This window comes from Arvicola amphibius, chromosome 14 (genome assembly GCF_903992535.2).
Source record: "Arvicola amphibius chromosome 14, mArvAmp1.2, whole genome shotgun sequence".
Classification (NCBI taxonomy): domain Eukaryota; kingdom Metazoa; phylum Chordata; class Mammalia; order Rodentia; family Cricetidae; genus Arvicola; species Arvicola amphibius.
The window spans coordinates 14712776-14739158 of NC_052060.1; the positions used below are offsets into that span (position 1 = coordinate 14712776).

Consider the following 26383-nt stretch of genomic DNA (forward strand, 5'->3'; position numbering starts at 1 on the left):
AGGAAGACTGAAGATGCTGGTTTCCTTATAACTATTGAGATACCCATGTACCCCTTAGTTCTTGGGTACTTTTAAATATTGTGAGTACCAAGGTTTAACATTTGAAAGGGTACCAAGAATCAGACCATTAGGCTTTAGAGTTTTCCCTTCAGAAGTCACTGTCAGCATTTTAATTTTTTAATATTTGATTGATTTAATTTTGTATGTTTAGTTATTTCCCAAAGACCTGCACATATATTAACTTAAATAATTCTCATAGCAGCCTGGTCTATGAAACTATTAAGAGATCATTTATCTATATATTACAATTACTGAGATTATGTGACTGTTTAAAACTTCATAGTATTAGAACTAGGAATCAGTGTCATAGTTTCTTTCTTAAATTCATCGTTCTTTTTACCATATTGATAAATTTTGTAGTTTTTTCTTTTCATTAGATAGAAGACTAACGGACCACAGAATAGTGCCTTAGAACTGTGCCTTACATGGGCGGCTATTTGTAAACTTGGTACCTTCTACATCTTTATATCCTTGTTCTGAAGATCATATCAGTAGGCTGACTAGTTGACAATTATTTGCAAATCTATTTCCCCTATATAGTACATAAAAAGGAAAGATTAGTTCAAACTCTTCTCGTATAAATTTGAGAGGCTCCACTTCTTTGTCAACTGCAGATACTTTTAGTTTGGAAAGGATACACTAAAGATAGTTATATTGTTCTAAGGTATGGTTCAGAGATGGTGGCAAGAGCACATAATTATAATACCTTCTTTCTTAAACAGCACTCAAACCCAGGGCATGCTGGACCCTTTCCTGTTGTATCAGCACACAACCCAATCAACCCAACAAGCCCTACCACAGCAACTATGGCAAATGCAAATCGAGGTCCCACCAGCCCATCTGTTACAGCAATAGAACTAATTCCCTCAGTCACCAATCCAGAAAACCTTCCATCATTGCCAGATATTCCACCTATACAGGTTTGTATTTAAGTTAAACAAATTGTTTAAAATCTCATACTAATTGAAAAAGATACATATTTCAGAATTTTTTTAGTTTCAGGACCAGTGATTTACTTGAACGAACCTTCTGAAGAGTAAAGGACACATATGTAAAGTTTAAAGTTACTGTGCTGAAACTCGTATTCCTCCATGTTTTAAAGTTAGAAGAAGAGTCTGTCTAAACAAGTACAGTAATGGTTGTCCACTCCTTAAAAGCAGTTGAGCAGAGAGTGGCTTGTGTTGAAAGGTTTAGATATCAGGCACTTTGGGGGACATAATAAAAGAGAAGAAATAATGATGAAAAGGAGAAGATGAATCACAAGGTGCTCTCTGAGGTTTCTCATTTCTTCAGCTTTTATAAATAAAATATTTGAGGATTATACTATTTTCTCCCTAATTGTATGACTTTGGTTGGGGGTCACCAGGGCGTCAAGGAGCAGTGAAGCTGCTGAAATAGTAGGGCTGTTCTTCCTGTGTGTTCCTGGCTAGCCTCAAAGTCACTGAGATATCTGCTTCTGACTTCTGAGCAGGATCGAAGCCATGAGCCACCGTTGCCTGGCTGTGTCAGAGTTTTAAATGATGCTTTTATAACTTCAAAGTTATTTGAAAACCACTGGCTTCTTGTGATTCTGTCAATCTATTATAGATTCTTGATATCTAAAGAGATTGGGGTCTCTCGACCAAGGAAATGGTAACCGGATTGGTACTGCAAGGATTAGACTATATAATAGAATGTAATTAAATTTTGGGAATGTAAGTTAAAAGGTTACATTTGTAAGTTATCTTATAATTAACAAAATGCTTTCTTGGGCAATTTGTGAGTTTTGATGCTGGAATATGTAGCGTTGATATTTATAATGAAATAATGGTGAGTGACTTTTCTATGTATATAGTCGGTAAAAATGTTAGAAATTTTTAAAGATTTATTTATTTATTATACATACAGTGTTGTGCCTGCACACCAGAAGATGGCACCAGATCTCATTACAGATGGTTGTGAGCCACCATGTGGTTGCTGGGAATTGAACTCAGGTCCTCTGGAAGAGCAGCAGCCAGTGCTCTTAACCTCTGAGCCATCTCTGCAGCCCCCCAAAATATTAGAATTTGATTCAAACTCTTGACTATAAATTTAGGCTCTCTTCATTATTCATAGCAACACCAAGAAAATAGTAGACCTGAAAAGTTAGTTTGTCATTGTTTCAAGTATGGGTGCAAGATTGTTTAGCTGTCACCTGTGGTTTTAGGATTTTCATGGTTTCAAACTGTAGCATTGGCGTCATCTGTTTCCTTCTTTTCTTGCTCCTAGAATCTACTAATAGTTCTTCTGTTTCTGTTATGCACATTTTTTGAAGATAAAATATGTGGGCTTTTATGTCTTTCATTTCTTTATACCTTTTATTTCTTTCACTTAGTATAATGTTTACCAAGTCTACAGAATAACAATTTGTTCTTAGGGCTGAATAATACTGTGTTGTGTAGAATGTTCTTTCTCTTTTCTTCTTTTGAAGATAAGGTCTTTAAATGTAGAACAGTGTGGCCTGGAATCCAGTATGTATCACATGCTGATCTCAGTCTGACTTTTCATTTCACTCTCTCCCATGGTAGGATTATGGGCATGTATCCTGTGTCTCTCTCTCGCTTCGGGTCTTTCACAGTGTGTTCATGCAGTAGATGATGGATATTTTGGTTTCTGTTTGCTTCTAAGGACATACTAGTACTGTGGGCTTTTGTCTAACAGTGGTTTTCTTCCTAATGTTGTGACCCATTAGTAGAGTTCCTCATGTTGTAGTGACTCCCACCATAAAATTATTTTTGTTGCTACTTTGTAATTAATTTTTCTACTATTATGAATTGTAATGTAAATACCTTTCATGCAGGCTATCTAATATGACCCTGTGAAAGGGTCATTTGACCCCCAAAAGGGGTTGTGATTCACAGATTGAGAACCACTGGTCTGTAAGCTTTGTGTGTGTTTGTGTGTGTGTGTAAGTTATTTCTTTAATATAAAATAAAAATAACTTCAATAGGGCAAAACAAATGGACAGGAAGAAAAAAGGAGCCAAAGAAAGACATATAGATGTGGATGCACACATTCACAGAAATCCCGTAGAAATACAAATTTGGAAACCATAATATATAAGCAAAAGACATGTAAGCTTTTCTTTTGTCTGTTTTTTACGCCAAAACAAAAAAAGTCTAACTATACCATGTCATTGATTTTGTTTTGTGTTGGCCGCCTGCTGATGAGCATGGTACTTTCCTTAAGCATTCAGTTTATGAAACTGTTGCCATCATAACATGGTATAGTGCTTATCTGTATCATGTATAAGAAACCAACCTACCTACCTTCCTTCATTTATTTTGAAAGACAGATTCTCAATTTATAGCCCTGGCTGCCCTAGAGAGTTCACCATGTGGACCAAGTTGGCCTCCCAACTCAGAGACCCACTTGCCTCTGCCTCCCAAGTGTCAGAATTAAAGCCGTGCGTCACTATGCCAGGTTGTGAAGTCTTCTCACAGCTGCAAGGACTATAGCAACCAAAAAAGTATAGTAAATACATACATCAAGAGTAGTCATTATTTTCATTTTTAAGTTTTATGTGCTGTATGTAAATATGCTGTATTTTTACATAATTTTTCATATGGCAGGTTTCCTTGCATCAGCAACATTACAGGTATGAGTAATGGCTTTGTGTTGTGAATGGCATTATTAAGCAACAAGGATTTAGAAGGATTGTTTAATGCACAGGATAGTCATGCGTTCCAAAAAACTGATTTTGTCTGGCAGTCACCATAATAATATTCCAAGAAATTATGTAATGGAGCTGAAATTGGGCTAAATTAGGAGTTTGCATAGAGAAATCCAGCATTGACATTAATCAAAGTAAATGAATATAACAAATAATACGTTTAATATGAAACACAGAGATAAACTCTCAGACTTAACTGTTTTGCACAATCCAGAAAATAGCTGATTTGTACTTGAATATGTGAGTGTAATGTGTGGTTTGGTTGTCAGCATAAGGATTTTGTTTTAGATGTTAAAATACTATTAGCAATGGCTTGAAAAAGTGCTCACTACGGGGAGATAATAAAATACTGAAGAGATAGATGAAATGAAATTGGTTGGGAATTACTACCATATAGCCTTTTCCCTAAGATATTATAATTTGACAATTAGCCAGAAAGAAATGAGGTGAGGGGTGCTGTAGAGATGGCTCAGAGGTTAAGAGCACTGGCTGCTCTTCCAGAAGTTCTGAGTTCGATTTCCAGCAACCACATGATGGCTCACAACCATCTGTAATGAGATCTGATGCCCTCTTCTGGCCTGCAGACATATATACAGACAGAACACTGCATAAATAAATAAATAAATAAATAAATAAATAAATAAATAAATAAATAAATCTTTAAAAAATGAGGTGCAGACTTAAAAAATTCAATTATTGGCTGGATAGATGGCTCAGAGGTTAAGAGTGCTGGCTGTTCTTCCAGAGGTCCTGAGTTCCCAGCAACCACATGGCAGCTCATGACCATCTCTAATGAGAACTGGTGCCCTCTTCTATTGTGCATGCATGTATGCAGGTAGAACACTGTATATATAATAAATAAATTTTTTAAAAAGTAAATTATTGTGGGGTGTGTACATCATTATATATACCCACATGAAGGAATAACTTTATGATTTGAACATGCCTAAAAAAACTATATCCTTATTACATGGTAAAACCTTTGAGATCAAAGATTGTTTCTCTTTGATCTTTAGACCACCAGAACTTAGAGCCCAATATGTGACAAGTTCCCAAATATTTGAAGGAAATGCAGCTATAATCTAAGTGATCCATGTTTCCAGGAACATGTTACTTTTAGACCTCAGTATACTGAAATCCTGACCTTGAACCTAATTAAAACTATTTTACCAGTCATAAGGAAAATATTACAATCTGCCAATATGCCTACTGTATCAATCAATCAATCAATCCAGCACATACACCATTACTGTAAGTGAAACATTAAAATATGAAGCATTCTGCTACCCATTTACAACTTCCTATCACCTTCTCATGAAAGCAGACTGCATTTTCCGACCACCAGGAGGCTCAGCAGCCAGAAACCTTGTTTACAAGCCTAACATCTGCATTCATCCCTAGAAACCATGCAAGGGTGACTGAAGAGAACCCGACTCTGCAGACTACTCCTATGACTTCCGCATGCCTGTGTGCAGTTCACAGGATCAATCACTTGGTTGTAATACAGCAGGCGGTGTAGGAAAGTGAGATTAGAGTTTGTAGTTTCTGTTTGTTTTGTTTTTGTTTTTTGAGACAGGGTCTCCCTGTATAGCTCGATCTATCTGTAGAATGGGCTGGCGTCAAACTAAGAGAAGAGATCTGCTTGCCTCTGTCTCCTAAGTGCTGGGATTAAAGGTGTGTGCCACCACACCCACCCAACCATTCTTTAATTTCTTAAATGGTTGAGTCTAATTGAATTTGCCTTTTAGGCTTACTAGGAAAATTAAATAATTTATGTAAGTTGGTGTCTGTAATATATATATATATATATATATATATACACACACACACATATATATATATATATATATAATAAATATTTGTTGTTATAATTAGCTTGCCTCCACTATAATTTTTATAAAGTAACTAGGGGAAGAACCAAGAGATTTTTATATTTAAAAGGAAACATAATATTTACTTGACAGATATGTTAGCACTTACTTGAGGAACACTGGAGACAAGAGAGGCTTGCTGGCAGAGAGTACACATATTTAAAATCCTAATCATGATTGTTTCTTAAAGAGGAAAGCACAGAGTAAATCTGGTAAGGAGTTAAACTTCCTTGAAACCTGTAGGGTGAGTAGGAATTAGGAAAGCAGTGATTGGCAATAGACTACATGAGGTAAAATGACCAGCAGGAGTAAGGCCAGTGAGGAAAGGAAAAGGAGAACGGGATGGAATGAAAGCAGTCTAGAGACAGTAGGGAGGGGTGCCTGGACTTCTGCGAGCTTCATAAAGGGGTTCTAATTTGATCCTGTGTTCAACAAGGTCCTTGTGCTTAAAGGGCTACGTGGTAGGTGAGGAGGGATGAGAAGAATATTCTAATGGGGCCGGCCTTCCTTCCTTCCTTCCTTCCTTCCTTCCTTCCTTCCTTCCTTCCTTCCTTCCTTCCTTCCTTCCTTCCTTCCTTCTTTTAGGTTCAAAAGGTCTCCGTATACTTTATAAAAGAAACCATTATAGATTTTTTAACTTAATCAGAAAAAAATGAAAGTACCCCTTTTTTCTTGTCAGTTCCTATATCTTTCTTGCTTTTAAAACTACATGATTCTTTATTTTGTTGGTCACGGCATGTATGTCATGTGCATATGTACATATATACATGCAGGCAAAACATCCATAAACAAACAAATCTTAAAAATTAAAAAGATAACAGCTGTTCATTTGAAAAATCATTTCTAGTCACTGTGGAAATGATGACTGAGACATTACATATTAACTCTAGTATTGGTGAGAAGGGAGAGGAATTAGGTTCCTCACACACCATTGGTGGGAATGTAAAATACAACGACCACCTGGAGAAAAGATTCAGCAGTTCCAGGACAAGTCAAGTGTATATCTACCACTGGACCAGCTCACTTTTTTGATCAGTCATTTGTACATTTGATGATGCTAGAGATTGCTGTAAAACTTAGTTCACTTTTAGGGAGGAAAGAAAACAGGCAACTAAGTGCGTAGTTTTGTCTTAAGCAAGAAATAGATTTGTATAAGAAATAATTTGGCCTTTGTCTGGAGAACAGATTGAATTGTGGGAATAAATAGAATCAAGCAAGATTGACAACTAATAGTGTGGATTTTCAGATAGCTTCAGCGGTGTCCTTCTACTTGTGTAAAAATTTCCTCACTGAATCATCACTTTCTACGGGATAGAGGACTTACTTTAGGGCAGGAAACTGATGCTCTTTTTTTGGAGAACTGTCCCAAAATTGCAATGCTTTATCCTCTCTTTATGCCTCTTAAGTATGAATTGAGTTCAGATTTCCGGCTTTTTCTTTCTTTTGTATACAGTGATGCACCTTGCTCAGGCTGGATGCTGCTGTCAGAGCTTAAAGCTGGGTTTTGACATGTATTTATCCTTGTATGAGTGATTCTGGTGGGACACTACAGAAGGGGAGACATAGGACAAGGAAGTGAACTGTTAGTATGTCAGAACTATTTTTGTAGTTAAACAGGGCTTAATGGATTATTAAGTTTGTCTTAGCAGCTGGGTATCTGTTGTATAATATAAATTACAGTTTCAGTAACAAGCTTCATACTGTGTTTGTTCTCAGAAGAGCCTAAGGAAGCAGCAGTTAGGTTGAACTTGATATTGCATAATCTGTTGTAGTAAAGTAAGTACAAACAGTGACATTAATTTATTCATCCTCAGTTTAATCAAAGCAAATTTATTTTTATCTCTTTTTAGTTGGAAGATGCTGGCTCAAGTAGTTTAGATAATCTACTGAGTAGATATATCTCAGGCAGTCATCTACCCCCACAGCCTACAAGTACCATGAATCCTTCCCCAGGACCCTCTGCTTTATCACCCGGATCTTCAGGTAAAACAAACAGGGATATTGCTTCATTGCTCTTAACACCTTCAGATAGGGGTGGAGGAGTGAAGGCTGCCTCCTGGTGTCTGTATTAGGTAAAAACAGCCACAAGAGGGAGGTGTGTGTGGAGGCACATCATATGTATATACACTTTACACACATGATGTGGTACAGAGGATGGAAAAGGATAAGAAATCCTCTTAAGGAATTGGCTCTCCTGATTATTTTTCTGGGCATTGGCAAGCCCAAAATCTGCAGGGCGTTTTCGCAAGCTAGAGACTCAGGGAAGAGTTACTTTACAGTCTAGTGTACAGAGTAAAACTCAGAAGTGGACTGGAAGGAAGGAATAGTTCCAACTTTTCAAGGGCTTCAACTGGTTAAATGAGGATCACTTGGATTATGATGGAGAGTTTGCTTTTCTCAAGGTTTGTCGACTTTTCTTAGTTCGTTTTTCAAATATGCATGCATATATGATGGGTTTTATTTTATTTTGTTGTTTGTTCCCTTTTTGTTTTGCAAGACAGGGTTTCCCTGTGTAATAGTCCTAGCTGTCCTGGAACTTGCTCTTGTAGACCAGGCTGACCTCAAACTCAGAGAGATCTGCCTGTCTCTGCCTCCCAAGTGCTTGGGATTAAAGGTATACGCCACTACTGCCTGACCGAGGTAAAGATTTTTACATAAGGTATATTAACATTTTTTTGAATTATATTGTTGAGTTTTAGTGAGATTTTTTTTTCAGGATGTTGAAAAAGGATGACTGCCTGATTGGTTTGTGTGTCACTTAGTGTCAGCTCTCAGATGGAGGCAGTGGACAATTGAGGATTTAAGGCCAGTCTGGGCTATATAATGAAACACTGTCTCAATTTTTTAAAAAGAGTAAAGGACTACATATAGTTTATTTTGTGATGTGAAGAAATAACTTTCTCAATCTACTACTTCTTGCTTTTGAGCAATACTTATAAGATGCTGAGGTGAGTCTGGATTCAGCTGGAAGAAGCTGGTCGGTGTCTGCTAATCATATTTGCCATCTCTGACTTTACAGCTGTCTGTGATTTACAAGAGTCTCTGAGTCAGGCTGTATTGTCTGAATGTTCCGATCCTCAGTCTGACTTTTGTTTTTTAGGCTTACCCAATTCTCACACACCCGTGAGACCCCCTAGCACATCTAGCACCGGCAGTCGAGGCAGGTGAGTTTTGTTTTTTAATGGTATTATGTTACTTACAACTTTTTTCTTAAGAAAAATTTCAAATGTAGTTAATAAAAGTAAACTCATTTTTATATGCTCAGTTTCAACAGTCAGTACATTAATTATACCCAGTCTTCTTTCCTTTGTACTCTTTTCTATTCCCTTGTCTGGTTTATTTGAACCAAAACTCAGAAGTTATGTCATTTTACTTGTGGACTATTCAGTATTGTTTAGGTCCAGTTAAATAAGTTACCAATTTATCCACATAAATGCTTTTTTTTTTTAAACAAAGTATTTTTTTTTTTTTTTTTTTTTTGTCCCCCCAACATTTTATTACAGAAAACGACAGCATTGCCTCACGGTGAGAAAGTGTCAGGGGCATAAACAAAGTATTTTTTGAACCATATTTAAATAAACCCTATACACTGTCATCAACAGATTGGTGATCAGTTTAATTTTTTTTAAGATGTAGTATTTTCTCTTGTAGACTTCTAATTCTCTCATTGTTTTTAATTTGCTTCCCTTTTTGTCAATATGGGCAGTTTAGAGCATAGGTTTGCATTTGTGGGGGCTTGTTGGAGAGGTAACTCGGGATTTAAGAGACATCTGACTCTTACATCCATGTCAGGTGACTCACAACTGCCTGTAACTCCAGCTCTCGCCAGATCTACCACCTCTAGCTTTTGAAGGCGCCTAAGTTAGGTGCGTGCATGCACACATACATACAGGTGCACACACACTTAAAAATAAGCCTTAGAAATAAGAAGTTTAATAGAGCATGTTTAATTAGGAAGCAAGAATACTTCATCTGTAGTATTGTGTGCTTCCATTGGGAGCACATATTTATTTATTTATTTATTTATTTATTTATTTATTTATTTATTTATGTTTTGTGTGTGTGGTTTGTGTTCCTATGGGCAGTGTTGGGGGGCAGAGGTCATGTACGGGGTCTGTTCACTTCTTCCATTTGAGACAGTCACTGGACCTGGAGCTCAGAGTGCTCACTGGCTGACCAGTGAGCTCTTCAGATGTTCCTGGTGTGTGTGTGGAGGGGCGTGTTTATGGGAATAACTCCTCCTTCTGCCATGTGGATTCTGGAGATCAAATGGAGGTTGTTGAGCTCTGTGTCAAGTATCTTTACTGGTTGAAAAGTATTGTTTTGATAATTACTGCTTTAGAATGCTTCTATAAAGAAACTTTGTCAGTTATTGAATTAAGGGGCAGCAAGATAAATTTTCTTTATTGACTTTTGTAATGAATGGTTTTCAGGTTCCTTCAGTAGTGTTCCAGGAGTTTGACTATTGTACTTTTATGAATTTACTTATTCCAGCACACTTTTAATGCTTTTCTGGGTATCAAGAGCATTCATTACTTCTAAACTGTTCATTTTTTTCTTCAGCCTTTGAATAGAGCTAAGAAATAGGTTTTTAAGATTAAACAATGCATACATTCTTTTCACTATTTTGTACTTTGTTGAATTTAACACAATATGAAGTTTTAACTAAGATATTAGAGAATTGGGATTTTATATGTGCATCTATTCTGAAAGCTGTTCCTATTAAACTACTTGGTTGACTTTTTAGTACTTTAAATAACCAGTGCTTTCAGAAGAAAGATAAACGGTGAAAACTTCTTTCTGAGTAGCTACACTAGTCTTTTTTTTTTAATTTAATTTAATTTTATGTGCATTGATGTTTTGCTTGCACGTATATCTGTTTGAAGGTATTGGATTACTTGGGATTGGAGTTATAGACAGTTGTGGCTGCTGCGAATTGAACCTGGTCCTCTGGAAGAGAAGCCAGTTTGTTAACTACTGAACCATCTCTACAGCCACTAGCTATACTAGTCTTATTTACTTTGCTCAGTGGTGAATTGTTTTTGTTGTTTGTGCTTTATGTAAAACCTTTAACCACATATCTATACTCTCCACTTTCATTCATACTGATTCTAATAAGTTTGTACCAGGTTGTTTGCTATTTATTGTTCTGTTCTTCCAGTCATCCCCAAAAATCTGAAATAATCTCTCTTTGTGGGGCTTTCTTTACCGCTTGTGCTGATGTTGTATTCTTTAGATGCTTGAGATGCTAGTGTTGGAACTGTTTCTATAAAGAGACACAATCATTGATGTTTTATGCTACAGGTTGAGCATCCCTAACACGGAATTTGAAATATTCTCAAAATGCAAGCACTAGCTTGATGGTCTAAGTGGAAAATTCTATAGCTAATCTCACATTACAATAGGTTGCAATCAAGTTGCTGAGTGTACTTAAAATATTGTATGAAACTACTCTCAGGTTGTATATGTAAGAAACATAAATAGATTTCATATTTATACTTGAGTCATATCCCAGGTCTTCCCACTCTGGATTTGTAAATATTTCAGAATAGGAAAACGTCTCAAAACTCTAATCTTAGGTGTTTTAGATATGGATACTCAACTTGTAGTGGCATGGAAATGTAATCACTTACTAGGATCCTTAAATGGATTTTGGATCATGAAATGTACTTTTAAGGTCTGGGCTTATGTCTGTTACAATTCCTTTTTGAGGTAATTGTCTACTATCTTTAATAATAGTTTTTTCATTTTATTTATGCTTTACGATCAAATGTGGCTTTTGTTTCTTGTTAGCTGTGGATCTTCAGGAAGAACTGCTGAGAAAAGTCATAGTTTCAAATCTGATCAGGTGAAGGTCAAGCAAGAACCTGGAACTGAAGAAGAGGTCTGCAGCTTTTCGGGAGCTGTGAAACAAGAGAAGACCGAGGATGGCAGGAGGAGCGCCTGTATGGTAAGCTCCCCAGGCTCTTAGAGGACGTGGGAGGTCACATTGCTTATCTTCCGTTTGTCTTTAAATTCTTATGTCTGACACAAGGTAAGCATCTCCTTTTTTCTTTCTGCTCTTAAGAGTCAGCTATAATTAATCAGAAAAGACTTGATTGCATTAACTATCACTTGATATTATCTTGAAGTTTATTTGTGCCAATGCCGTGATGCTATATTATGTTCTAATAATGTTCTCCTTGTACACATAGGATCTTAAGGCCACAAGAGAACCTTAACTGTGGTCTGTAACCTAGGAGCTCAGCACTAAGATAGTTTATTTAAAAGATTGTTGATCAAAGTCTTTGTGATAGATTTTCTTTTTGTCTCATACTAACCATTCTAGAGTTTCTTAGATGAAATTGTTTATATATTAAAAAAACAGTGGAGGAAAGTTCAAACCTATCTTCATTTATTTCACGCTTTATTATTCTTCTTGCCCAGGCTTTTTACTTTTCTGTGTTATTGACACATAGGAATCTCAATGTATTATTATGTTCAGTGTGATGTATGGATTAAAAAGCTACAACCTTAGTTGGATGCCTATATCAATGTCATCATCTTCTCATCTAAAACTCTTAGTTTAGAAAGTTCCCAAATGATACATTAATACTCACTGATAAAACTTCCTAGATTTTCCGCATGTTATTGTCCTTAACTTAAGGTGACCAGCATTCTTTTCCATGACATGGACTTTCCCTTTATTCCACATGTAAGCGACTGTCTCTGTTCACTCACCTCCATCCTGCTGTCATATGGCCAGGGTTTTATTCCATTGTACAGATGCGTGTTACTTTCATCCACTCAGCCACCAGTTCACGTGTAGAGTTGTTCTCTGATTCTTAGCCACTGTGAGTATGATAACGTGTGTATGGCCGTGCAGATGCTTCCTTGAAATATGAATATGATTGCTAGGTCACATAGCCATATAGTCGTTGATTTCTACTTCAGAGAGTTCCTTATGGCAGATAGTGATATTTTTTACTACTTTTCAGATGTTCTATAATTTTTATTAATTCTGAATATTTTGATAGAGTCTGGGAAATTTTCTATATATAAGATCATGTCACCTGTAAATAGTGACATTATGAATTCTATTCCACTTTGCGTGTCTTTTGTCTGATTGTCATGGCTAAGAATTCCAGAAGTATGATGACTTAAGGTAGTTGAAGTGAACATCTCTTTATTTTTTCTCTTCTAGGAGCAAGCTTTTAGCTTTTCCCCATGAAACATACAGCTTATTAGATTATCATGAATTTCTTTTGTTTTGTTGGAATGCGTTTCTGCTATACTTAACTTGCTCACTCCTTTCCATTCATCATGGGATATTGAACTTTATTTTTTTTAATGTTTTAAAAGTGAACATATGGACTTTATGTTGGTTACTTTAGCAGGGAGTATCCTGTTTATTGAGTTGTATATTGGACAATCTTTATACTCACCATGGTTTCCCTCCTTTTGTTGAGTTTTGTTGTCAGGGTTATGCTGTCATTTTGAGAGTGTTTGAAAGATCATTTCCTTTTCTACTTTTTGATAACTTGAGCATAATTAGTATTATATCTGTATTTGTTCACTTGAACCACATAGTGGAGCCATCTGGTGCCAGGCTTTTTTTTTTTTTTTTTTTTTAACATTTTATTGCTTATTCAAATGCCTATTTTTGTCATTCATTCTTTCTGATCTCTATTACTTTATGATTCAGTCTTATTGTAGTTTATCTGCCCAAGAAATAGGCATTTATTCTAGGTTACCAGATTGGACAAATAGGCCTTCAAATTTCTGTGATAATGGCAATGTCTCCCTTTATAACTTTGATTTTATTTGAATCTACTCTGTTTTGCTTAATCTAACTGAAATTTTTTTTTACATTTTTGAGAAGATAGCTATTAATTGTTACTATAACCATTACATATTTTACATGTTTTATTTATTGTCTCATCTTTATTATTTCATTTCTTTTACTGTTTTTTTTTCTTTTTGTGGGAAAAAATATATATATACACTATGATAATAGCTTAATAAATTTAGAGATGATTTGGAACAATCTTTGTACAGTGTAAATATGTATTGGTCTCAATATTATTAAAAAGCTGATTGGCTAGTAGTTAGGTAGGATTTTTGGAGCAGAGAGAATGCTGGGAACGAGGGTCAAGTTGGGAATGTCACCAGGAGATGCAGAGGGAGGATAGGTAAAGCCATGAGTCACATGACATAAATTAATAGAAATGGGTTAATTTAAGTTGTAAGAGCTAGTTAGTAATAACCCTGAGCTATTGGCCGAGCATTTATAATTTAAGAAAGGAATAAAAAGAAAGTGCCCCCACTGAAGAGGGTGGTCTGGTAAAAGATCTATTTTACATTGCCATAATCTTGCATTAATTGAATAATATGTGTGCCAAAAGAACGTATAAAATACTTCTCAAATGCTATATAACTGATTTTGATTAGTAAATTGTAATGAGCTCTCTGTAAGAAAAGTATGATTGGTAGTTAATTTCTCAATCACTGTGTATAATGGTTAAATTCCCAAATTATCTGAGTGAACCAATATTAGAGGGACCAAACCCTGAAAAATCATGTTAGCATATGCCAACAATTTTTTTATATTCTTTTGTTTCACTAATGTGATTTCCGGAATAATTTTTATGTATATATTTTAATTTAACCTTAATGCATATACATACATGCTATATTACAAGTAAGGATTAAATGATTTTCTAAAAATATTTGTCTTTGTTTTCTCGTAGTTGAGCAGTCCTGAGAGTAGTTTGACACCACCTCTTCCAACTAACCTACATCTAGAGAGTGAGCTGGACACATTAGCAGGCCTGGAGAACCACGTGAAAACAGAACCTACAGATACGAATGAAAGCTGCAGACAGTCGGGACTCAGTAGCCTGGTCAATGGAAAGTCTCCAGTGCGGAACCTCATGCACAGGTCGGCAAGGATTGGAGGAGATGGCAATAGCAAAGAAGATGACCCGAATGAAGACTGGTGTGCGGTCTGCCAGAATGGAGGGGATCTGTTATGCTGTGAAAAATGTCCGAAGGTCTTTCATCTTACTTGTCATGTTCCAACCCTTCTCAGCTTTCCAAGGTACCAGGGGAAGAACTGATTTGTAACCCTGTTATTCTCAGATTTAAAAGTCTAGCAGAAAGTTGTTCAGGCTTTTCTCAAAAAAAAAACAAAAAACAACAACAACAAAAAAAAAAAACCATTTTTAAGATCGCACTTTTTCACTGCAAAAACCAGCAGATGATGAGGCTGAGAGGATGTAGCCCAGTGGTGGAGCACATGCCTAGCATACATAAGACCCCTGGGTTCAGTCTCAGCCTCTAAATGGGAAAAGGAAAGTAGCTAAACAGTGCCAGGATAGCTTTCGGTTGTTCTTGGTTTTGTTTTTTTTGTTTTGTTTTTTGTTGTATTACATACCTAATTTTATCAGGTGTGATTTGCTAATGATCTAATAAAGAAGATGGTTTTTAAAAATTATTACATATTTATGTGTATGTCTGTCTGTACACACATGCATACACACGTGTACACGAATGTTGTGAAACATGTATGGGGGTCAGAGAACAACTTATAGAAGTCAGTCTTTCCACTATATGGGTTCTGGGAAATTGAACTAATCATCAGGCTGATTTTAAAACTATACTTTATCTGAGTTAAAAGTTACTGGAATATATATGTTTGTGCTTACCTGTATGTGTTTGTATATCCAGGTTTTTGAGTGGCTCTGAAAAAGACTGTTATCTCTGTGTGTTTAATATACTATATTACTTATAGTGTATTAATTTACAGTATATTTATGTGTATTTAGAATATTTTAAAGCACATACTCTATACGGTTTCTTTGTATGTATGCCCGTTGTATGGGGAGGTGCATGTATAGGCCAGAGGACAGCTTTGGGTGTTGTTTCTTCTTGGCTACTTGACCTACTCAAAAAGCTAGGCTTGCTAGCCAGTATGCTCCAGGGTTCCTCCATCCCTGTCTCCCTGTGATGGGAGTTACAGGTGCCAACTAGGTCCTTGTGCTTGCAAGAAAGTAAATGACTAGCCCAGAATTTCTGTCACAGAATTAGAACTACCAGGTATTTCTATGTAGGAACTGATCGTTGACTTTGTGACATGAACAGACTAGTGTTTAATGTTTAATTTTCTAGATTTCCAGAAGGAAATGACTTGATGTGTCATTGGGAGAAGTTTTTGGAGAATTTATTGTACAAGTTAAGAGATTTAACAAATTCGTAAACTTATTTTCTCTACAAAATTGGAAATTAGGGTAACTAGAGACTTACAGCTAAGGACTTGTCTTCTCCAGAATAGACTTTGTTGTGATTTGTGGAGTAATTACCTTTTTCCTTGTGCAGTGGGGACTGGATATGCACATTTTGCAGAGATATTGGGAAGCCAGAAGTTGAATACGATTGTGATAATATGCAACACAGTAAGAAGGGGAAAACTGCACAGGGCTTAAGCCCCGTGGACCAAAGGGTAAGTGTCGAAGCTGACTTGTTAATAGTGATTTTGTGGTTGCTAGCCTATGTATGTAGGTGCTCCCTCTCTCACCCATGCAGTGTACAATCCCTACCCTTGGGTATTTTGCACATTACCTGGTACGTTTTGTATCATTTGGTGTACCAAGATTTTTTTTTTTAAGGTAGCAGTCTGTGACTATACTGCCCTGGCTTGGCTTGAATTTGCAGTAGCTCTCCTTTGTGAGTGCTCAGGTTACAGGTTTATACCATCAGATCAGACTTCACACTTAGTATACTTCAACTAAGATCCTGATTTCTGATCCTCTCCCTCCAAAATGATAGCAAATGCCAGGCGAATAATTCCTTTCTCGGTGTTTCCAGTCACTAAAGACTGGGAATACTGTTTACCTCTATTGTTGGGACCCGAAACCTATGAGATAAAAAGTCAAACGTGATTATAATGCCATTTTGCTTTAGCTCCCCACTATTACCATCCTAACGCATTCATAATTTCTTTTTTAAAAAATATTTATTTATTATGTATACAATATTCTGTCTGTGTGTATGCCTGGAGGCCAGAAGAGGGGACAAGACCTCACTAAAGATGGTTATGAGCCACCATGTGGTTGCTGGGAATTAAACTCAGGACCTTTGGAAGAGTAGGCAGTGCTCTTAACTGCTGAGCCATCTCTCCAGCCCCATTTCTTATGTGGAGTGTAGCACAGATAATAAAAACCAAAGAGACAGATGTTGGGGTTCAAGCTAAAAGTTGAGAGAAGCAAAGCAGCCAACCACTAAAAAGCTTTTTTCTCTGCTAACTCTTCAGACTGAAGAGAGACAGTTCCTGTCTCATCCCGTCTTATATTCTTCTCTAGTGCTGTTATTAAAAGCATGCACTATACTGCCTGGCCTCTATGAATGTAGTGTGGCTGCTGGGATTAAAGGTGTGTGCCACCACTGCATGGCCTGTATGGCTGACTAGTAGACCAGCTTTTTACTCTGATCTTCAGGCAAGCTTTATTTGTTAGATCATAAACAAAATACCACTATATTTCACCTTTTTGTTGGGGAATGGATATAGCATGAATAATAAAAACCCAGAGACAGATATTGGGGTTCAAGCTGAAAGATCAGAGAAGCAAAGCAGTTAGCCACCAGAGAGGTATTACCTCTGAAATCTTCAGACTGAAGAGAGAGAGAGTTCCTGTCTCAGTGGACTGTTGTGATAATTTCCTTGTTTCTTCTCTTGCCCTTTTAATCTGTTTTTCTGTATTTAAGTAATGTTCTTTTTCTTTTTTTTTAAAAAAAAAAAAGTAAATTTATCACTTCATTGTTTTATTATTCTTTAATAGCTTCCCATGTTAAAAATGAAACTCAAAGTCTTTCATTCAGATTTTTGCTGATCTCCTCTCAGCCTGATTTCTAGTGACCAAATACCTCTGTGGTCATCACAATTAAATTTGGCTCTAATCTAATACTTGAATATCTAATACTTATAAAATCCTCTGTGAAGAGAAGGAATGTGTTTGGAATATAGAAACTAATGCTAGACAAAGTTTAAGTAAGTATAAAACTACTAATATAACACATTTTAGTATAATAGTTTGTCTTATAAATCTTGTAAGTCAGCAGAGGTAAGAGAGTGGTCACAAATTTTAGGTCAAGTCTGGTCTACATAGAAGTTCTAAACCAGCCAGAGCTACATAGTAAAACTGTTTCTCAAAAAGGATAAAAAAAATGAATGAAAAGAGGAGATGTTTTAAAATTGGATTGAAGAGAGTTTTTGTTCATTTTGAACTGAGTGGAATCTTTGACAAACAGGAATACTGGTTTTTGCCTGCCTTAGAGAATTGCACGAGGTACCAATGGTGAAAATTTTTTTACTCATTTACTGTAAGTTGTTTTTATGACTCATTTCTGTAAATATGAATAATAGATAAATTGCCTTAGTTCTCTTAAGGATATACTTAATTAAAGTAGAATAGAACATAGTTTCAAAATTTAATGGAAAGCAAAATTATTTTTTGTGATCTATTATATAGAAGGCACTGTTCAGTTTGTTGTAATAATACTTTGTAGCTATATTCTCCAAAATATCTTGCCAGACGCCCCCCCTCCCAAAAAAATTTTCTCTTTTTTTCTTTTGTGGATCAGAAATGTGAACGTCTCCTGCTTTACCTCTATTGTCATGAATTAAGTATTGAATTCCAAGAGCCTGTTCCTGTTTCGGTGAGTTGCATGCTTAGTATTATCCTGGTAAAGAAATCTAACACAGAGTATGGGCTGTGGCTTAGACAGATCTTCTTCAGTAAGTTGCTTAACTACTCTGTGACTCAATAGCTTCTGATAACTTCTCCAACTTTTAGAACTCAGTTGTTATTTATATTTGTAGGTCATAATATGATGTTTTCATCTATACAAATCGAAAGAGATAATCAAACTAACACACCCATCGATCATTAATATGATTTACCTGTAAGTCAGGCAGTAGATCAATAGAACTTTTACATCAGCCTAACTGAAGTTTTCTGTTCTTTGGGCAATGTCTTCTTTTCTTTCCTTGTCTCTCATTCTAGACTCTAATCACCTTTTTCCTTTTATGGGGTGGCTGAGGAAATGGGGGACATTGAAACCGGCTGTCCTGGAATTTTTAGAGGTCTTTCGCTGCCCCCCTCTTCCACTGTTGGGATTAAATGCTTTGTAAACACCTTTTTAAAAAATAAAACAAATATTTTAAAAATTTTTAAAAAATATTATTCTGTTACTTATTTTTATGGATATGGATGTTTTGTCTGCATGGATATTTGTGCAGTATGTGCATGCCTGGTGCTTGGGGAAACCAGAAGAGGGCACTGGATCCCCCTTAGGACTGTAGTTATCAACAGTTGTGAGCTGTTGTGTTCCTGGGAATGGAACTCAGGTCCTCTGGAAGACTAACCAGTGTTCTTAACTACTGAGCCATCTCTCCAGCTCCTAAAATACTGTTTTTACAATTTAAAAAAATTATGTATATGAGATTCACTGGCCTCTGCCTCTGGAGTGCTGGGATTAAAGATGTGTGCCACTATTCTTAACCTTATTGAAATATTTAGAAGATTATATAAAACAATCAGTATAAAATGTGTATATAAATAGTATATAACATTGCTAAGGGTATATTGTTTAATTAATATGTATGTGTATTGGTTTGGGAAATTGAATCTGCACTTCTTATCAGGCAAATTTTCCACTACTGAGCTATGTCCTCATTGGAAAATTAGAACCTTATAAGAGCTAAATGGATATAAGATTCATTTGTTAAGATTACAGTTTGTTAGATGGGTTTATTTGTAGCTAGTGCTTGGGTAGCTAGTACTACCCAAGGGTAGGAACATAGCAGTTTTGAGGCTAGTCTGGCCTTATGCAAGACACTTTACCCTGTCTTTTAAAACAACAAAAATAAAAATAAAAAACATTGTGTGTATGTTGCTCTGATAGAAACTTTTTTATTTCTACATTCTCCTTTTTAAGGTTGACATAAGGGAAATAATTTTGATGAGAAGAACATTGAGCCGGGGGCAGACAGGTTATTCTTTTAGGTCCTTCCTCTTCTCCTCTTCTCTTTTTCTTTTCTCTATAGGATCCTGCCTCTAACTCTAGAGAGCTAGGATTACAAGTGTGAACTACCACATTCCATGTCAGCTAACTTTATAACCCAAAACACAATTTTCTGCCTTTTGTTTCTAATTATATAGTAGAAATACTAATTTTATTTGAGTCTGTGTCTGCTATGTTCCAGTGTTGCTCATAAAGAAAATAAATGTATAAATGTTAGTTGAATAAAAGTGTGTGGATGAATTTTTCGCAGTGACTTTGCCATTTGAAAGTCCTCTTGATGCAAATAGTTAAGATTGAGAAAAGACACCTACAAAACTTAGCATGTTAGTGGTTTTTTTATTGATTCTACTGGAGACTTGGAAGAAAGACTTTAAAATACTACAATTTAGAAAACAGGCTAGAGATTGTCACTGCCTTAGTAGTAGAAAAATGTGCTATATGCACTTGTATTTTAAGTTCAGGGATTTCACAATAGAAAATAATTCTCTAGTCTTTTCATGGCGTATTCAGATAGCTTTTAGCTCAGTATGGTACTGCTACCAATGTGGTAGATGCTCCGGAGACTGAGGGCAGAGGATCTTCAATTTGAGGCCAGCATGAACTAACTGCATAGTAGACTGTCTCAAAACAGTAGCCGAAACCCTAAAGCAGCCTTACTGTGTACACTTGTATCTCATTGGTAGAAAACTTGTGACCAAAGGTGAAATCAGAACACTAAATGCAAACCTTCCTTCAGTGTTTCTGATATTCTTTGTGAGGTGAGGATGTCTTCTGCAACACTGTGCTCTAACCATAACATTAATATACTTTAAAAATTTTTTCTTTCTCCTTTAAAAATTTTAAATAAGTACCATATGAGCTAGATATGACTAAGTTTTGAAGGAGGCAATTTCTGTTGGTTGCTTTGTCTCATTCATACTTATTAATGATAGGACCTTTGGAACTTATAGTAGCCATGGAAACCAGCACATATTTTGCAGTAAGATTTGGTGTTCAAGATACGATTGGGCAGAAAACTTGAAATATATTTGCTGTACCTCAAATATAATCAATATGCTGTACATTTTCAAATTAAATAGTTCGATATTTCGGGAGAATTCTGACCTGCCATGATTTATTTTATAGATACCAAACTACTATAAAATTATAAAGAAACCAATGGATTTATCGACGGTGAAAAAGAAGCTTCAGAAAAAACATTCCCAGCACTACCAAATCCCAGATGATTTTGTGGCTGATGTCCGTTTGATCTTCAAGAACTGTGCAAGGTTTAATGAAGTATGTTAGCTTCTAACTTACAGAGTATTTATTGGCTTGTTAGTTTTCCTTTGCCTGGTTAGTTGTTTTTTGGGTTTTTTCCCTGATGAAAGAATATCCTGTTTTGTTTTTGTTTCTTGTTTGTTTTTGTTTCTTTTTACTTTTTTTTTACTTTATAAAAAACAAAGCTTCATTCTATAAAAGTGAAATTTGATTTTATTTTCCGCTCCAGAGAAGAAAGTTTATTATTTATAATTTGGAGTGTATTCTTAAATATGAGACACTAAGAGTGTTCTTGAATATCCTTTCCTAAGGGAATTTTGGTTGAATATAGCAAGTAGTCTGAAGTAATTTGGTGGGATATGATTATGTATGCCCACATTTGGGGCACTTATGGGAAACCTAACAGTGCCCATGTTTAGTTCCATCACTGGCCACATAAACAGACTGTTAAGACTAAACTGAATACCCATTGAATAATAGCCCCAATATGTAATCATGAGGGTTTGTTTTCTACAGTGAGACTTTCGTTAACTTTATCTATTTCTTGGAGGCTAAAGATATATTACCCATACCTTAAGAACAAAAATGTAACAGATAATCTCAGTCAAGGGCATACTTTTTGTTTTCTTTGGAATAAAGTCAAGTTTGTTATTGTTATAGAGGATTTTCATTATAGGAGAAGAAAATGGTCTTAGATGAAAATCCAGTTCTACTGACAGCTGTCTCTAGAGGTATCCAGGAGGTGCCTTAATACTCAAGCCAAAGTCCCTATGATTTTTGCCTCAGAACAAATCAGTAAAATCTTACTTCATATTACAAGCTATAAAATCTAGATTGTTTTTTTTTAAAAAATAGATTATTTTCAAATGGATATATTATTATATACTATCATTGACAAAAAGACACATTCTGCTTATTTTATTAAGAGTTAATTTGTAGGCCAGGCATGGTGGCACACACCATAATTCTAGCACTTGGGGAGGCAGAGGCAGGCTGATCTTTGCTAGCTCGAAGCCAACCTGGCCTATACAGAGAGTAGTTCCAGGACAGCCAGGGCTGTGTAGTGAGACCCTGTCTCAAAACAAAAAAAATAATTTGTGATAATGTATTGCCATAAAGATAAAATTCTGATTATCTTGTGGAAAGTTTGGCTGTTTTAAAAATAGCATTTCTTTTAATATTTGTTTTGCAAATACTTTCGCAAATAAGTAGATTATGTCTTCAGATCAGTTCCTACTAAAATTGACCTCAATAATTTGGAATGAAATTGTTATTGAGGTTTCAAAGTAACTTTATTAACAATTTTGTAAAGAAAGTGTTTCCATGTTCTATAGAGTTTTAGGTAGAACTTAACCTGGTTTTAGCAATTTGTTCTCCCTAGTATGGCTGACTTTCGTCACCAATCCTATACAGTTTCTTAACTTTAGAAAGGATTATAATTTCCCTTTTTTTTTTTTGACTCTGGTATCCTTTTTAGATGATGAAAGTTGTTCAAGTTTATGCAGACACACAAGAGATTAATTTGAAGGTAAGCTTTTCAGACCATGCAAACTTGGTGAAGGAATATGCATTATCAGTAGGTGACTATTCCTGTCTTTTGCTTGCAGGCTGATTCAGAAGTAGCTCAGGCAGGGAAAGCAGTTGCATTGTACTTTGAAGATAAACTCTCAGAGATCTACTCAGACAGGACCTTCGCTCCTTTGCCAGAGTTTGAGCAGGAAGAGGATGATGGTGAAGTAACGGAAGACTCTGATGAAGACTTTATACAACCTCGCAGAAAACGCCTAAAGTCAGATGAGAGACCGGTGCATATAAAATAAAATGACGTGGACTTAATCAGTTGTTTTTTAAAAGAAAGAAATAACAGAAGAAGGAAACAAAACAAAACAAAACACCCTTTTATTTAAGTGTTACTGGGATATCCTGTGTACAGTGGGTACTTCCTTAAAGAAGCTGGTAGCTCATACAGTATTAGATTGAAACAACGGACACAGAAAGCATTCTTGTCAAGAAATGGGGAGCGAGTGCTGCAACTTTTAAGTAAGAGTAAAGTGAGACATGAAAGAGTTTGAGGATTTGTTACAAATGAAGATGGTTCTCTGTTAGAAACTTAAATGATCATGTGTGTTAATTGGTGCAGGATGCTGAGTCAGGCGAGGCTCCTGTTGCATCATTGTGTCTCTGCTAGAGCACACAGTTACTCAAACAACTTATAAGTCTCCTCCTACACAGACACAAATGGGTTGTTTTCTGGTTAAAAATCGAGTAGATCATATTCCACTTGAATGTCACTAAAGATGCTTTGAATCATGCCACTGTATTTTCTCTCATTTTGATCTATTGGGCCTTAGTTTTTAAATTGGTTTAAAGAACTCAACCGTAGTTTTATTTTCTACTTAGATATAGGGTCTAGGAACATAACTATTGATCATCTAGTCAGCTTCAGTGGTGCACTGAAATAAATATGGTAACTTCAGTAGTGGATCATACAGATTTATGGAAGTCATTTCCAGAAAACCCTTCTAAACAGTTACACGTACTGCTCAGATCATCTGATCATGCAGTTAGTTATTCCCTCAAAAGGCAGAACATTTATTTCAAAATTTTCTGTACATGTAAATTAGATTGAGAAGGTGACAACTGACTCTCACCCAGTCTTTCTTTGTACCAGTTTCCAGTAGACCACTATTGGTAAACAGAAATCTGTCAGCTACCAAATGTGTACAATTTTCTGTATTTCACTTTGTCTTATTTGTAAATAGTGAGCTCAGACTTCTGGCAGATCAGCAACATTTGCTGAGCCTGTTTTTTAAGCTAATGTGTATTCTTACTAATGTTCCTATCAAGAATGGATTTGTAATATATGCTGTCTATTTCTAATGTTCACATTCATATTTTGAGGTTCTATCTTATTTTAATAGAGAACAGACTTCTCAGAAAAATCTTCAGAAGCAGCTTATTATTGAAATATCAAAATATTGAAATAAACCCGGTGGGGTTAGATTACTCATCTGTCCACCAAGTGGGACATGTGCATGGACTGGGGGCTTTAAATGACTTAGAAGATACTTGTAAGTAAATCCTGAGAACGAGCCAATCCCCATGTGAATGGTAGTTGGAGTACACCCAGCTTTGTTTACTACCTGATGACAGGAGTAATACCTGAAGCAGATAGACCAACTTGATCTGGTTTATTTTCTCCTCTTCGTTGTGATGCTCAAATCAAGTGTGCTCTAGACTGCGTGCGCATCTCCGTTGGATTAAAGTTGTAGTCCTACTTCTGTATGGACACAGTAGAATTACAAAGTGACCAAAGTAGAGTCAACATCAGAAGCGTTTCAGGTGTCAGCAGATGTGTGGCAAATTACTTGCCTTTTAAAAAAATCAGTTTAAGCAGTTCAGACTGTAGACATACTCAGAAAACTATTTGACTTAATTGTCGAAGAAGTGAATATTTTTAGTGTGCATTGAATCAAATAAAGTGCTCTAAAGAAATTATTATACAGATTCCTTTGGGTTTTTCTTTTCTTAACAAGGGATGTGGGTAAAGAGGAGTATGATTTAGGCCTTCTCATACTGCGCTTAAACAATATTGATCATACTACTGGCTTCATCTCTTGGCTTCCTTCTAGCTTTTCTTTCCTTATAAATTAAGCTTCATTTAAAAAGAAATGCTCCAAACTGATTTATTATTTTATTGAAGTTTCAAGTTCTGTTTTTTTATGAAGGGGATGAAAATTTATTTTTAAGATGTTTTATTTATAACTATTTTTCTCTTTTCTTTGATATCCATGATTCTGACTTGCAAGTAGATGTATATCTAGGCATATTTTTGGCAAGTGGGGGAATAGGGCCTAACTTTATTTTGTGACACTTCTCAGCCGGGGTTTTATATTTGCTTTTCATATTAATCCTTTACAAAATTCTTAGTAATAAGTTATAAATAAACTCTTTCAAGTGGGCACAGATTTTAAGCAAATGTTCCCCACGAAAGCCATTCTCAGGCTACATGGGAGCTTTATTTTCCCTTTGCTTGTTTGTTTTAATTTAAGACCATCCATTTAGAAGCTTCCATTTCTGTTAGCAGAGACCCCTACTGCTGAGGAGTTAATTTGTTATCAACAACTCTCTTCACTTGAGCTTTCTTCCAGCGCTTCTGCACACTACTCCTTGTGTTTTCAGGCTGGTTAGCTTCAACATATGTATGGCTTAAAAGTATAAAAACTTAAATTCTTGCTCAAATTATCTCATATTTCCCTGTTTATATTTTTAAAAGACAAATGTAGAGTGTCTTTTAAGTCTTAGGTGCAGATGCCATAACTCTCAGTTTGTATTCTTTGATAGAGCCTCTGTCTCAGATAGGGAGAAGAGTTCACACGTTGATTCCTTTAAATCCTTCAAAGCTCTTGATGAATTTAGGGTCACTTTTCCCATGAGAGAACTAAGAATAATGTCTCTCAACCCATTGACTGGCTTAACTCACCTATCTCAGTACTTGACTCCACTGCTTGACTGAGCGAAGGAACTGCTTTATAACGGGTGGTGTGCAAGGGCTCCAGAGTGCCTAGATTATCAACCTTGCTCTGAACAAACATCAAACGGTTACCGTGGAGCTATGCTAAAACATTAGCTCACCTACTGAAATTCCCCTCCTTGGAATCAACAGGTTGTGAGTTTTTGTTGTGTCCCCCCCCCACACACACACTTTTGTTTCTTACTTGGAATTTTTAGGTTATTAGAAGTCAGTTCTCATTCTTTGTTAAAATAGGTTTTGGAATTTTTTAGTTAATCCAAAGACAATGCTTTAAAGTGTGCAAATTACAGATTTATCAATTACCTCAGCAGGTATCCTGCCATGTAATTTTTAGTAAGATCCAGAGGTCTTCCGACTATGTCCTTGGGTTGTGGATTACCACGATGTAATTAAACAGTTTGCTCTATCCAAAATGGGGAGTAGATGCTGTAGGCCTCCCCCACTTAGCCTTTACATCTGGTACCCATCCTCATTCACATATAGCACATTAGGTACAAAAACTCGTTTCTTGTAGCCAGCATTAGTTGAATCAGTAAGTAATTTTAATAAAAATTTAAGAAAATAAACACGCTAAGTCCCTGAATTAAAACAGCTTCTTTGGGCTGGGGAGATGATAAGAGGAAAGTACTTGTTCCCCAAGCATGAGGTTCTGGGTTTGCATCCCCAGCACCTATATTGAGGTGGCCACAGTAGTGTGCATCTGGAAGCCCAGTGCTGCTACAGCAAAATGGGAGGTGGAAGGTGAGGACCGCCACACACACCCTACACACCTCCACATATACCCTCATATACAACCTGCAAGCTTACACAGCTCCCCACACATGCACCCTAGCATGTGTACCCTCACACAACATGAGTGTATACACCTCCACACACGTCCTCATAATATTCAAGCGTACACACCCT

At 36.1% G+C, this 26383-nt stretch overlaps 1 protein-coding gene across 2 annotated transcripts in view; it reads left to right on the forward strand.

Moving 5' to 3' along the window:
• The window catches only part of Trim33 (tripartite motif containing 33), a 98325-nt gene extending 73884 nt beyond the window's left edge, over window positions 1-24441 (forward strand). The window contains exons 11-20 of one of the 2 annotated variants that reach the window (XM_038311081.2): window positions 783-980; window positions 7473-7605; window positions 8723-8786; window positions 11416-11572; window positions 14352-14701; window positions 15979-16102; window positions 18241-18315; window positions 20809-20961; window positions 22421-22471; window positions 22551-24441. In XM_038311081.2, coding sequence (XP_038167009.1) covers window positions 783-980; window positions 7473-7605; window positions 8723-8786; window positions 11416-11572; window positions 14352-14701; window positions 15979-16102; window positions 18241-18315; window positions 20809-20961; window positions 22421-22471; window positions 22551-22763 — 1518 coding nt within the window. In that variant the 3' untranslated portion in view covers window positions 22764-24441. The remainder of the gene's footprint in view (window positions 1-782; window positions 981-7472; window positions 7606-8722; window positions 8787-11415; window positions 11573-14351; window positions 14702-15978; window positions 16103-18240; window positions 18316-20808; window positions 20962-22420; window positions 22472-22550) is intronic. The other variant, XM_038311083.2, reaches the window with a different exon arrangement.
• The last annotated feature ends 1942 nt before the right edge of the window (window positions 24442-26383 follow it).